The sequence below is a fragment of the Acomys russatus genome, chromosome X, assembly GCF_903995435.1.
Source record: "Acomys russatus chromosome X, mAcoRus1.1, whole genome shotgun sequence".
Lineage (NCBI taxonomy): Eukaryota > Metazoa > Chordata > Mammalia > Rodentia > Muridae > Acomys > Acomys russatus.
The window spans coordinates 56177334-56191854 of NC_067169.1; the positions used below are offsets into that span (position 1 = coordinate 56177334).

Here is a 14521-nt window from a genome sequence, read left to right on the forward strand (position 1 = left end):
CATCAGCAGTTTAAGAAAACCTGCCAAAAACAGTTATGCCTCACTGCAATGTGTAGCTTTTTCCTGCCATTTTTTTTTTCATAATAAAAGAGGGAGTGAAGCTCGCTTGCTCGCTTGCTCGCTTGCTCGCTCCCCACTCCACCCCCCTCTCCCAAAAAGAGCCAAATGGATACAAGAAGGGGGAAAAAGGGAAAGAACCCACACACCAATCTCTGAGGGGATGCCAGTGAGGTGTGGCTTGTATTTAAATATCCAATATGTCAATGGAAGGGGAGTGGGTACGTATATAAAGTGCTGTTTGCATCTGATAGCTCCACGAAGCCAACTATGAGAGGCCAGAAGAGATGGATGTGGAGGGGAAGCCGCACTTTAACTGAGAACAAGGTCAGGAGCGCGCTGCCCCACGCTCCCCGCCACTGAGAAGTTCTTTGGACGCTAACAGACGTGTGCTCCAGCTAGGCAGAGCGGGGAGCCCAGCAGCGAGAGAGCGAGCGCCGCCACCGACCCGCCTGCGCCCGCCGCGGGGAGAGGCAGTTCGCGCCCCGCGGCCCCGGCTCGGCCCAGCCATGGCGGAGGTGGGGGGCGTCTTTGCCTCCTTGGATTGGGACCTGCACGGCTTCTCCTCGTCTCTGGGGAACTTGCCCTTAGCTGACTCCCCGGGTTTCCTGACCGAGCGCCTGGGCCAGATCGAGGGGAAGCTGCAGCGCGGCTCGCCTACAGACTTCGCCCACCTGAAGGGGATCCTAAGGCGCCGCCAGCTCTACTGCCGCACGGGCTTCCACCTGGAGATCTTCCCCAACGGCACGGTGCACGGCACCCGCCACGACCACAGCCGCTTTGGTGAGGACGCAGCTGGGTTGGAAGAGGGAGGTGTGGGTGGACCGCGGACTGGGGAGCCGACGGCACCGGGCTGCCGCGCAGGGGCCCGCCGAGCCTACCCGGGTCGGGTGCGGTCCGGGCCCGTCGGGGCGGGACGTGGTGGCAGGGCCCTAAGCCTTGCGGTGCCCCGGGGACCCCCCGCGCCCCGCGACGCTCCCCGGAGGGGGCGGAGGCGCCTCACGGTGCGGCCTCTTCCAGCCGCTCCACCCTCCCTCCTCCTGGAGCTAAGGGTTCCTTGTGAGAGCCCTACGTCGGGCCTCGGATGGAAGCAGGTGGAGCCAGGAGAGGAGTAGGAGTCCTCGCCTAGGAGGCAGGGGACTACAGGAGCCTTCCCGGGCCACGGGCATGGTGGGCCAGTAGCTCGCACCCAAATCCTTTTATCTGGCGGGGATTGGCAGCCATAGCACTGGTCATCCACTGGGTAGCTCTGACCCCGGCAGGAGCCAATCCAGGCAGTAAGGCATAAGCCGAGTATCTGAGAATCTAGGAAAAATTCGCGGTGCCCTTCGCTTAAGAGCAAGTCTTGGGCATCTTTTGCTCAGAACTAACTCCTTCTCCACATGAGGAAACTCTCTGGAGCCCACTGCCAGCCCCAGAAACAGGTGTCCCTTGGGCCCAGGACAGGAAATGTCTAATCTCCCAGCAGGATTGACTCTGGCTGCCTACAACTATACTGGTTGTTCAGTGCACCAAGCTGCCTTCGCCACATACAGAACTAATTACACGATTAATAAAAACCTTGATCGGCAACGGAAATCTTTAGGTTTCTAAGCAAATGTGCTCCCTCTTCAGTAATTTGCCTTTTTTAAAATTTTTTTTCTATTTCCTATCCTTTATTAAGCCATCAAAAAGGTGCTAAGACAGCTACCCTTTCTTCTCCTCCATCTCTCAATGCCCTCTGCTTCCTCCCAAGGTCCTTGTAATGCAGGGAGGGCGCTTTCTACTCCCAAGCCACTCTTAAACAGGACATGGGGCATGTTTCCCCATCCTTCCCATCTTCCCTTTCTACATGCTTTTCTAGAGCTTCGTATGGAGTACTCAGTAGAAAAGAAAAAAGAAAGAAAGAAAATGGGGGCGGAGGAAGGGCAGACGAGGGCCAGCTTAAGGCCAAGCCTAGCAAACAGCTAGGACCAGGGTTGGTCTTCCTTGCTAGGAGCAGGCAGGAACCCTAATGAGGTCTATGTCATCCTGGAAAAATGCACTCAGAGCTGGAGTACAGTAGGTTGGGAGGGGTAATGGAGGGGTGCAGGTGTCTGTATAAACTTGCAGCAGGTCCTCAAAAGGGTGATGAGGTGGGGTGGGAGGAGAGGGCGTGTTAGCTTGGCCTCCTTCCCTTCCATCGCTTGTGATTTTGCAGTCCCTTTTTGTTCCTCTTCACGCGGAATGAGACTCCCACCCTGAACCCAGAGGCTCCCAGAAATGGCCTAAAGATACTGAACTGGCTCACATATAAACAAAGCATTTATGTGCGTGCATTTGTATGTATAAGTCTAAGAGCAAAGTCATGAAATGATGGTGAAATGTGGGGCGGGGGGGGGGGGGTCACTGAAATTGGTGAGGTTGTGTGCACTGCTCCCAGCTGCTAAGGAGTGTTTGTCTGACTCTGTGCCTGAGTTGAGCCCAATAATCTACAAGGTCAACAGAAATCAGTAATAGGCTCTTGGGATAAGTGGTCTTTAATTGCCTCCCTAAAGACACATCTTGATTTCTTTTCATCTCCCAGACCTGCTAGGGGTGTTAAGTTTAAGGAGAAACCAAAGGAAGTAAAGCTGGCTGAGGAAGGGATGTTTGCGCGCTGCTGCTTAACTGGCTTGCTCCACCTGGGTTTGGCCTTTTAGGGAAAAAAAAAAAAAAAAACAAGCTGCCCCTTTCCCTTTTCCCTTTACCCCCATCCCTGACTTCTTGGCAATTCCCTGTATTTCCTGTAAAGGAAATGATAACTGGTCAAAGCTGTCTCTTCATAACCTCCCCTGCCAACTTTCAAACACACTCTCACTCAGTTTAGCTTTTGGCACAGGACGAGGTGGTGGCTGAGTTCGCTCACACTCTCCGCCCTCCACATTTGAGTTAATCAGCCAGAGTATTCAATAAATCGAAACTTTAACATTCCATAAGTGCTTTAGCAGTCAGCATTCCAGCAGGGTAAAGTAGGCCAGACTTAAGATATAAAATATTATAGATTTCTGCTTGGGGGGAAGGAAGGAGTCTCCGAAGGCCATGTAAAGTAAATAGCTATTTGTTGTAATTGGAGAGCAGGGCCCCCAAGGATTACCCTGGAATCCATGTGTTCTAAACAAGGCAGGCAGAGCCCAAGTGCAGCCCCGACTCCAAATAATAACCTGTTGGCATCGCGCATGCTCCCGGCTCTCCATCTGCAGTCGGTAGCCAGGAGTGTTTCAGTCCCCTCCTGGCTGGTGGCATTTACATGAGGTTCACAGAGAGCTTGACATTCCTGCGGGGCACCTGTGGACGACAGAGCAGGGCTTGCAAGCCAGACTGGAGGAAAGGCCTCCTGCCAGGTGGGATGGTGCAGGCTGCTGCAGCTGCTTTGGGTTTTGAGCGATCTGGTTCTTATTTGGCAAAGGGCCAGTGCAGCACTGTCTTGGCCCTGAAGGTCTGACAGGATGGCTGAGGGAACCAGATTAAATGACACATTAGCCAGTCATCTAGCTAGGTTCTGAAACAGTTGGGCCCAGGACAGATCCGTTTTGATTGAGGCCCTGGGGAGAGAGGTGTAAGAAGAGAAGAGTCTGGAAACTGTCAAAAAAAAAAAAAAAATGCCAGAGCACGAGGTGGGCAGGTCAAGATGAGGCAGAAGAGATGGAGGTCCTGGGCCCTGAAGGGGTGAGAGAACTGACAACAAACTTTGTCTACTTAACACTTTGCCTCGGTGCTTTTCTGTTAACACCCCTGTCCAGCTGTAGCTGGGAAACTATGAAAATGGCTTGTTTTCTCTCCCCTTTCATGCTGGCTGGGATTCAGGAGAAGGTTTAGAAATATCTGTTCCATCATCATTGCCACCGGGTTCCCACAGTCTGAATCCAACTAATAGGAAAGTTGGCAAAAGCAAGTGATGCCCAAAGACAGCTGGGCAGAGATGATTCCAGCTGTTGGAGACCCCTGTTACTGGACACAACCCAAGTGACATCCTGTATGATCTGTCCTTTGGCATTGGGGTTCACAGAGAGTTGGAGGGAGAAAAAAAACTGTGGTGACTCAAATGGCCACACCTCTTGGGTTTCATGATTTTGCTCTCACACCAGGTCTCTCACAGTGAGATCACAGGCTGCCCTCTGCTACTTAATGAGCTCAGAGTGGTCTGAGACACGGGATACTTAGAGAGAAGGGCAACAGCTGTGATTAGAGGCGCAAAGGCAACCTGCCTTAGCAAAGCGAAGATCTTTAGGAACAAGGATTGGTGTCCCTCCGAGTTTAACACCCAGAGCAGAATCAAGACATGGCATGGGATCGCTGGCAGCCAGGCCACTCTACTTTGAGCATGCTTCTGTTTTTCCACAGCCCTCTCTAGACACAGTAGAGCCAGACACAGAACCCCAGCGTGATCCTGTCAGGACAGAACACAGTGGTAAGGTAGTTGTTTCTCTAACGTTAGTAAACTAGATCTCTCCAAATACAGCCTACCACCACTTTTTTTCCCCTATTTTCACACTAGGGTTTAACTTATTTTAATTTTTTAAAAAGCATCAAGGGGCACAGTTTGTAATCCCAATACCTAGGAGACAGAAGCAAGAAGATCAGGAGTTCAAAGTCGCCTTTAGCTACATAGAGAGCTCAATTTCAAGACCAGCCTGAACTATATAAGACCCTGTCTCAAAAAAAAAAAAAAAAAAAAAAACGAAAACAAATTTAAACGATTTAAGGCAGTATTTCACTATGTAGCCCAGGCTGGCCTCAAACTTCGGATCTTTGTCTTTCAGTCTCCTAATTCCTGGGATTACAGGCCTGTGTCCATTTCCCTGGTTGGTTGTTCTTTGATTTTGTTGTGGTTTTGTGTTTTCCAGACAGGATCTCCCTATGTACCCCAGGCTGGCCTTGAGTTACCTATCTTCCTGCCTCTGACTCCCATGTATTAGCTATGTTTTGCATTAGCTTTTTGAAATTTTATTTGCAATGTGTAGGCTGGGAAGGAAGGGAGAGGCACCAGTCATGTGTGGAGATCAGAGGACACCTTTCAGGAGGCACGTCTTTTCTTCCATCATGTGAGTCCCGTCCCAGGGAATCAAACTCAGATTGGAGGCCAGGAAGCCACCCACTCTATCCACTGAGTCACCTTGCTAGTCCTACCTTAAGCTTTAAAAATGATTACATTTTTATTTCTTGTGTGTGTGTGTGTGTGTGTGTGTGTGTGTGTGTGTGTGTGTCTGAGAGAGAGAGAGAATATGAATGAGTGAGAGGGTGTTGGACAAAGGCATGTCTGCCACCCACAACAGCACATGTGGAGGTCAAAAGGATAGCTTACGAAGGTTCTTGCCTTCTACCATGTGGGTCCCTAGAATTGAATTCAAGTGGGAAGGCTTCTAAGCAGGTGCCTTTACCTGCAGAGCCACATGTCAACCCTATGTTAGCTTTTTAATGATCCTGCTACTCACCATCATAATGAGCTAATTGTTCAATGAAATCCTGGAAACCATAGCTATTTAAGTTTACCCAGGCTGCATCCCCCCATTGTAGAAACAGGCAGCCTTACATATAATTAAAATACATGTAACATACTCTGGGTACTGGGCTCAATCTCTAGCACCAAAACTAAAACTTTTTAAAAGTGCACAGACATACAAAAGTGCACACACTCTCCATAAAACACACAGGGGTTAGGGTAGAGCATAGTGGTAGACTACTTACCTGGCATGTACAAGGCCCTGAGTTCAGGTCTGAAATGGCAGGTGTATGGGAGTAAGATACAGAGAAATAAAAAGGGAGATAGATGATGGAAAAGCCCTTGAACAGAACAACTACGGTAAGAAGCCAGAACTACGGAGCAAGGTTAACTGTGTGCATGTGAGGCTCACTGCTCCTCAACAAAACCCCAAGCATGATTGTCTTGAGAAGCTGATTTTGGGGACTTGCTATTGGCTGTAATTATGCTTATTCTGTTGGAAGCAGCCCATTTTCCAAGCCTTTGAAAGCTCTTTGGATCTTGATTCTCATCCCTCTCAGCTGGAGCTAAGAAGAGCAGAGCCTCCTCCAGACAATCTATGATTTGTGTTCATTAAGTCAGTGCTTGATTAGCAGCCCCCCATCACCACTGTGATGCCACCCCTTCTTTCCTTCTTCCCTGCCGTCCTTTCTTTCTTCCTGTCTTCCTTCCTTCCTATCATATGGCATTCTCTTCCCAAAGCCATCCACACTGTGCTATAAGAGCTACTAAGTAAAAGCCTGAAGAGATGAGAGCCCAGAAGTCAAAGCACTTGCCGCACATGCTTGAGAGCTAGAGGTCAGTCCTGGAAAGCCATGATAAACAGAGAGAAGTGGTGCGCCAAAATTGTCCTCTGATTACTACACAAGTGCCATGCATACTACACACACACACACACACACACACACACACACACACACACACACACACACACACAAACACACACAGCAACAACAACAACAATCACTTTTTTTAAAAAAATCAGAATAAAGATAAGACTCAGAGTATTGGAAAGTGATGACCGAATAACCCACCCTCAAATTTCCCAAAGACTAGTGGCAGAACTGTAGTTCCTTCAGATAGAGCTGAGTGAGCCATGCAAATAGGTACCCTGAAAGCTACCATGATTGAATGAGTACCTACCCATTGGCAGCCTAACTGTTAGAGCCTCACAGGAAACTTCCCATTGGAGTTTTCAACGGGATTGCAGAACACAGTGCTTCTAAGTTTTGACTTTAACACATGAGAGAACAGAAGCAGAAGGTTAGCCTGGGCCACATTGCCAGACACTTTCTCTTTTATTTTTGAGAGATCTTCAGTTGGGCGCAGTGGCACACACCTGTAATCCCAGCACTCAGGGAGGCCAAGGCAGGTGGATTGCTGTGAGTTCGAGGCCAGCCAAGGCTACACAGAGAAACCCTGTCTCCAAACACAAAACAAAACAAACAAACAAAAAAACTCACACCCCAAAATCTTTATTACATTTATGTATTTTTCTTTTTGTGTGAGTCTGAGATAGAGAGTGAGCCTGAGAGAGAGATTTGACGTGATGCATGTGCCATGGCACACATATGAAGGTCAGAGGACAACTTAAGGAGTCAGTTCTCTCCTTCTACCCTGTACGTCCCAAGAATCAAACTCAAATCAGCAGGCATGGTAGCAAGCACCTTTACTACCCTCTGAGCCATCCCAACAGCCTCAAATGTCTTATTTTGTGGGCTCAGCTCTACCACTCCTCTGAAGAATATTCAAAATATTACTCTTACTAATTGTACTTTTGGCATGACAGATAGCTTAGGTGTGTGAGCTCAGCGTGTGTTTCAGTTGTGTTGGGTTTTTGGTCTCTGCTGAAAATGTGGCTAGAGGGAGGGATACCAACAAAGAACGGAGCTGACTGTTAACATCTAGCTAATAGAACTAAATTATGAAGTCTTCAGCACCCCATGATTTAGTTTGTGTCCCTTTACCCACTTCATAATTGATTGGTTGTTTTGTTTTGATTTTTCTCATGGGGTAAGTAAAGACATTTTCAAGTCCTCACCTCTAGCCTTGTCAGTTAAAGGGACATTTCTAATTTCTTCCCTTTCCCCTTGAAGTTGCAACATGTCACATCAGTATGGGGTCCAACGCTACCTGCCAACTCAGTTGTGGCTCAGCTTCCAGTTCTCAAGAGAAAGGAGGAGAGTGACAGGCTTGTCAGCTGGGGCTGAAGAGGCTGAGAATGCTTTTCAGGCCAACTTCTCCCTCCTGCCATAGACAGGACGAACAAACCTAGCGCATGGCCTGTGTGGCATTCGTTAGCGGCAGTTCCAGGCAGTTGACAGCTTCATGTTGTTTTTTAAGGACATGAGAGCTGAGAGGGTGAAAAATATACTCAGCCTAGAGGACAGAAAAGCAATGCAGGTGGGTGCCAGGGAAGAGCAGGGTAACCTGGCATCGAGAACACTGCTTGGCCATTTCTTGTAATGTGTGGTCTTCCACTACACTAATGCCGTGATTATGGAGGAACATTTATTAGAATGCCTTCCAATGGTTTCTTGACTCTAGCATGCTTAAGAGGCTTGGGGGTACAGCCTAGTCATAGAGCTCTTTCCCAGCATGCTCAGGGCCCCACGTTTCAACCACAGCACCACAAAATAAAGAAGAAAATTACACATCTAAGAGTATTAAGTGGAGGAAGGGATTGCTTTCCCACTCTACACATGGAAAAAGAGAGGCTTGGAGAGATAGAACACCTTCACTGAGTTTTTTTTTGTTTTGTTTTGTTTGTTTTGGGTTTTGTTTTTTTTTTGTTTTTTTTTTTTTTTGTTTTTTTTTTGGTTTTTGTTTTTTTTTTTTTTTTGCTGCAAAAGATGGGTTCATCAGATGATTCCCCATGGATGCCTTTCCGTTGGGGGTAAGTGAGTGGTAGCACGTCAATCACCTGAACAGCTTTCTCTCAGCTCCATGTCAGTAACAGAATGGTATTCTACTTCTTGTGCCAGGAATTCTGGAATTTATCAGCTTGGCTGTGGGGCTGATCAGCATCCGGGGAGTGGACTCTGGCCTGTACCTAGGAATGAATGAGCGAGGAGAGCTATATGGATCAGTAAGTTGCAGCTTTTCTGTGTTATCAAACGCTATTCCCACCAGTGTTTAGACAGCCTAAAGCAAAGGATAAAATCGTTTATCCTTGAAAGTCCTTTTCTGACTGTAAAGGATTGGCATCTTCTTGTTCCTGGCTGTTCAGGGCCTCACTCCACAATACCTCTTCACCTGGTCAGCCCTCCCTCCAAACAAGGTTTTCAGTGATGTGTCTGCTTTCCTATTTTCCATTAGAGGGCCCGCTAGTGCCATGATAACAAGAAGCCATGCTGGCTTGTCAGTAGATGCTCAGGGTTTGGGGTATTAACACGTCTAGATAGTACATCTTAGTTTCAGTAGGTACCCAGAGCAGTAGCTGATGAACAGACACAAAATAATAGACAGTGAAAGAGCCAGCCTTCCAGTAAGGGTTCTAAAGTTAATAACGCAGCCTCCAACTTCCCTGATTGCGTCAATGGAGCCCCAAAGGGCAAATAGCACCAACAAAGGGAGAATGAGGGTTCCAGGAACTGGTGACAGCCCCAACCCCTAGCTAGGAATGGGCTGGCTGCAATACATTTTCTGTGTTCTGGAAGCTAGCCCAGCCCTGGGCATGGTAGGTGACTTGGCTGGCCTTAAACCTTTCAGGGGATCCCAGTATTCTGGCTTGGACTTTTGAGTCACATAGCATACTTTCTGGCTGGCTACACCCCCCATGAAATCAGAACACATTTTTCCCTGACACCTTGGAGATAGGCCTGTCCCCAGCACTCAGTATCGGGTACCCACAGCAAGCAGTATGGCGGCGGGATCACATATGAGAAGGTCCAGGAGCAAGAGACCCAGAAGCTGCCAGCTTGAAGTAGCCAGATTGGAGGAGCTTTTCGAGGAGATCTTTTCTGAGCTTGCCAGCTGACAGGCTGCTCATTAGGAGAGATCACAGTTCACCTCCCATGCAGCTTTATATAGACCCATGGCCTTTGCTTGCCAGTTGATGTGGGTGACTGTAATCTCGATGCATTCAAACATTATTAGCCCTAAGTAGGAAGTGAGCTTGGTGGGTGCCAGATGGGGTATTGGAAGGCCACAGTAATGGAAATTCTGGGGTTTAAAGAGCCAGCCAAGTTAAGCCCCTCCAAATCTCTTCCCTTCAGGGAAAATCATACCCAAAACATTTTTGTGTGGCTCATGAAAGGGGATGAAAAAGATACAATTGGGAGGAGCTTGTGCTGCTCAGAAGAAAGACGCCTTGGTCACACAGGGAGACAGGACTGAAATTTTCTAATCTCAGTGTGCTATTGCTATTTCGGGATTTCTCCATCAAGAAGCCGAGATGGGAGGAATAGTCATATAATGGACTCTGCTTTATTTTCTCACCCTCACAGAAGAAACTCACACGTGAATGTGTTTTCCGGGAACAGTTTGAAGAAAACTGGTACAACACCTATGCCTCCACCTTGTACAAACACTCGGACTCGGAGAGACAGTATTATGTGGCCCTGAATAAAGACGGCTCACCCCGGGAGGGATACAGGACTAAACGACACCAGAAATTTACTCACTTTTTACCCAGGCCAGTAGATCCTTCTAAGTTGCCCTCCATGTCCAGAGACCTCTTCCGCTATAGGTAATGGACCTCTGCCGCCACCTCTGTCACCCATGTACTCTGTGGCCATGGTTGGCTCTGCAAACATTATACTCGTAGCTTTTCAATCCTTCTTTCCTATCAATTAGATAACAGAGAAGCACTTACTGTTCAACTTGACCCAGCTGTCCCCTTGTTCAAAGTGTATATCAAGGTTGGGTTATTTTGGGGAGGGACAGGGGGGGAGGGGTGGTTCAGAGGGAATCTTGTATATACTTTTTTGCTTTACTCATGTTCTTTCCCGTGAGCTGGCATGACAAGAATGGGTGGCCCCGACTAAGGGCCAAGGCTGTCCTGCCTCACAATCTACCCAGATACCTTGAGATGAGGTGCAAGTGAAAGACCAAGAAATCTGCCACAAATGCTACCTAAGAAGCTTTGGGAAAGCCTCGTCTGGAAAATCTTAGGGGCTCCAGGCCTGCTGCAGGCCATCCCCGCCCTGGCTCTGCAGAGCTCTCATTCGTCCTGACATGCAGTTTTCCGGCCACCAGAAGTGGGAGATATGGGGTAGGTTGCAAGGAAATGATATTAAGATGTAAGCATGGATACTGTGCATAAGGACAAACTATTTATGAAATGTATATGCTATTTATTTTATATATTTATTTATTTCGAAATAATTTTATTTTTAATGAGAGATGCTATGACTGGATTTTCATCAGAAAGAATAAGGTCCTACTGAAACAGGAAAAAAATGAGTTATTAAAGGCTTTTATTGGCAATAAAATTGTCTTTATATTATAAACCAGTGTCTAATTCTATTGATTTGTATGTTCAGTAGAATGAAGAGTCTGGCCAGCTTCTTTCTCTCCATGTCATTAGAATTCCTAACGGCAGGCTCATGCAGCTTGAGCTGGGTGATTCCATCATCCAGCATTATCTAGGGGCCTCCTTCAAGGCCTAATGCTCTTTCCTGGTCCTCATGACATATCATTGCTCTAGGGAAGCCTCAACCAATAGCTCTTACTGAAGCTCCCATTTGTAAATGTTAAGGCTTGGGCATAAAGGAACCTTCCTTGGGACTTGATGAGGGACCAGAGTTGTAAGGGCAGAGACCTAATTAGTGGACTTTTACTTCAGATAACGAGGGTAAAGCAATTTAAAATTGTAGTCAGCAAGGAGAGGAGTTTTTAATCTAGTCAACCAAAGTCTCTGCTAGAAGACATTATCCTACTGGCTGTGATCACCCCCAGCATCTCTTGCTAGGGCTTCTCCTAGAAGATTCTGGGAAACTGTCAGCACATTCCCTTAGAGCTCAGAGCACAAGGTCTCTTCTTGGCCAGTAGCATCACCTGGAAACTGCTCAAGGATAAAAATCAGCAGACATTTGGGACAGGGCCTGGCACCTTGGATGGTATCAAGCTTTCCAGGAAATTCCTAAGCACATCATGATACAGTTTGAAAACTAACACCCTACAGAGATTTTTGTTAATGGTTTTTTTGCAACCAAATGGTTCCTAAGTGGATTGGTGGGTTAGTGCTAATCCCAACAATGAAGGAGGAGTTGTGGCGTACCTCAAAGCTCTCTTTCTCTCCCAGATCAGCTCTAAGGTATCTTGGCTTCAAATCCCTGCACTCTTGACTGGTATTTCCAAAGGTAGGGGTACAAGAGATTGGAATCAAAGTGATAGCAAGTCTTGTTGAGCACACAAACAGTATGAAGGCCTGCTGGGCAAAGGTTTGGAATCTAGGATAGTTCTTCCTCATCCTGGCCATCATGTAAGCATCCACTATTCTTCTAATTGTACCTGTGAGTCAAACTGATTAGATACCAGCTCATTTGCAAAGTGGTATAGATACTGGGCCAGGGCCTAGATCTCCAACACCATTCCCAGCACCAAAAGAAAAAAAAAAAGGAATATTGTGCAGTAGAACACTTACCTCCCACGCATGGTTCAGTTCCTAGTGCTGCAAAAAAAAAAAAGTTTATTGCATGATGCGTGATCACTGACTAGCAAGCTGATCAGTGGAATACCCAAAGTGAACTTTTCAGTGGACTAGGTGTAATAGGGTATTTTCTAACAGACATAATGTCTGTTTTAAAGAACCAACAGGATTAAGGCCAACAAAAAGCTGTTGTTTATATTGAGCTATGGAAAAGAGACACCGTGTATAAAATTCTCCAAGATTCAAAACCAGCTACATTTAAAAAATGTTATGTACAGCCGGGCGTGGTGGCGCATGCCTTTAATCCCAGCACTCGGGAGGCAGAGGCAGGCGGATCACTGTGAGTTCAAGGCCAGCCTGGTCTACAAAGTGAGTCCAGGATAGCCAAGGCTACACAGAGAGACCCTGTTTCGAAAAACAAAAACAAACAAAAAAAAAAATGTTACGTACTTTTGAAACAGGATGTCTCTATATCCCAGGCTAGCCTCAAACTCCCAATTCATCTGCATCAGTGCTGACTTTATGAGTATGTAGCACCCCACCTGGATTACCATGTCAGTAATGAGCATCAGAGCCTGACAGTTTTCTTGTTTATCTTGTTGTTTGTTTGTTTGTTTGTTTTGAGACAGGGTTTTGGTATATTATCCTCTGACTCCTTTGATCAGGTGATCTTCCTGTTTCAACCTTCTAAGTGCTAAGACTGCAGATGTCTAATAGCACACCCAGTTTTATACCTTAATAACTGTGAGTTTTGTAATTGTTTTTTGTTTCATTTGGTTTGTTTGTTTGTTGTTTTTTAAACAGAGCTTTATATAGCCCAGGCTTGCCTTGACTTTGATTTCTAGCTGAGGATGACTTTGAACATTTGAATCTCTCTTCTCTACTTCATAAGTGCTGAAATTACAGGCATGCACCATCACGACTAGCTGCACCTTGATTTTATTTTTTTAATTCACTTTTTTTACCCACTTTTAACTTACTGTGTACATGTATATGTGTGTATCTGCAGGTATGCATGTACCATGTGTAAAAGTCAAAGAACAATTTGCCAGAGTCTTCCATGTAGGACCTGGAAATGTAACCAAAACTGTCAGGCTAGAAAGCAAGTACCTTTACCACAGGGCCATCTCACTGGCCCTACTACACCGTGGTTTTAAAACCAAAACTTTGCCTAAGCTATCTCCATCAGAACTATTTATCTAGAACTTTTTATATTCAGCCACAGCTTATGAGGTCTTATGAACGTCATGGAATCTGTTGTAACCAAGAAGAAACTAGCATTTCTCTGCAAGCAGGCCTATTGTTACTTAAATGGATCCATTAGCTCTGGCTTGGAAAGACCATAGGCACCATATTGTACAGAGGATATGCAAAAAATGTCATAGCAGTGAAACAGAGAAAGATTCCAAATGTGTGGCTGGTGCCTGAGGAGATCAAAGTGGGGCATCTGATGGTCCTGAGCCACAATGTTAGTGCTGGAAAGCAAATCCAGGTCCTCAGCAAGAGCAATGAATACTCTTAACTGCTGAGTCATCTCTCCAGCTCTAAGTGTTGTTCTGAAATATATTTATTGTTCATTATTATCACCCTACTGTACAATAGATTTCAAAAAGTCTGCTTAAATGTTTGTATCCTTGCACCAATTCCCCACCCCCCACTACCACTCCTGGTAACTGTCACTCTAACTCTCTGCACCTTGCAACTTTTTTTGGTTTTTTGAGATGGTACATAGAAGCAAAACCAAGTGGTATTTGTCTCTTTTCGTCTGCCTTATTGCACTTAGCACAAGTTCATCATGTTGTCACAAACATGAAGATTTCTTTTTTTAAGATTGGGTGTGGTGGCACATGCCTATAATGGAGGCAGAAGCAGGCAGATATCTATAAGAATTTGAGGCCAGTCTGGTCTACATAGCTAGTTCTAGGCCAGTCAAGCTACATAGTAAGATCCTGTTCAAACAAACAAACACCCCTCAACAAAAGGATAGTTTTTTTCTACAAACTAATATTCTTGGGGTTAGGAATGTGGGTCAGGTAGTAGACTACTTGCCTAACAGGGCATGTTCCTTCACATAAAACCAGACAAGGTAGTATAAGTGTGTAGGGAGATGGAGGCTAAATGGATTCCTGATGTTATAGGAATAACTATCAGTTATTACTATAGTTATAGCTATAGTCCTGGGTTATAGGAGAGGGTTCTTGTGTATGTGTATGTGTGTGTGTGTCTGTCTGTCTGAGAAGGAGTCTTTCTTGACAGATAACTCAGTCTGGTCTCAAACTCACATTCTTCCTGCCTCAATTTCCTATATGCTGGGATTATAGATGTGGCAAACCACACATAGCCAATAATTGTAATTGTTGCTGTTGTTGTTTTGAGACAGGATCTCACTG

At 46.3% G+C, this 14521-nt stretch overlaps 1 protein-coding gene across 1 annotated transcript; it reads left to right on the top strand.

Annotated features, from left to right (window-relative positions):
• The first annotated feature begins 492 nt into the window (after positions 1-492).
• Positions 493-10230, top strand: Fgf16 (fibroblast growth factor 16). Its single transcript, XM_051142021.1, has 3 exons — positions 493-840; positions 8521-8624; positions 9985-10230. The coding sequence occupies exons 1-3, from the start codon at positions 567-569 to the stop codon at positions 10228-10230; spliced, it is 624 nt and encodes a 207-aa protein (XP_050997978.1). The 5' UTR covers positions 493-566.
• Positions 10231-14521: the final 4291 nt, after the last annotated feature.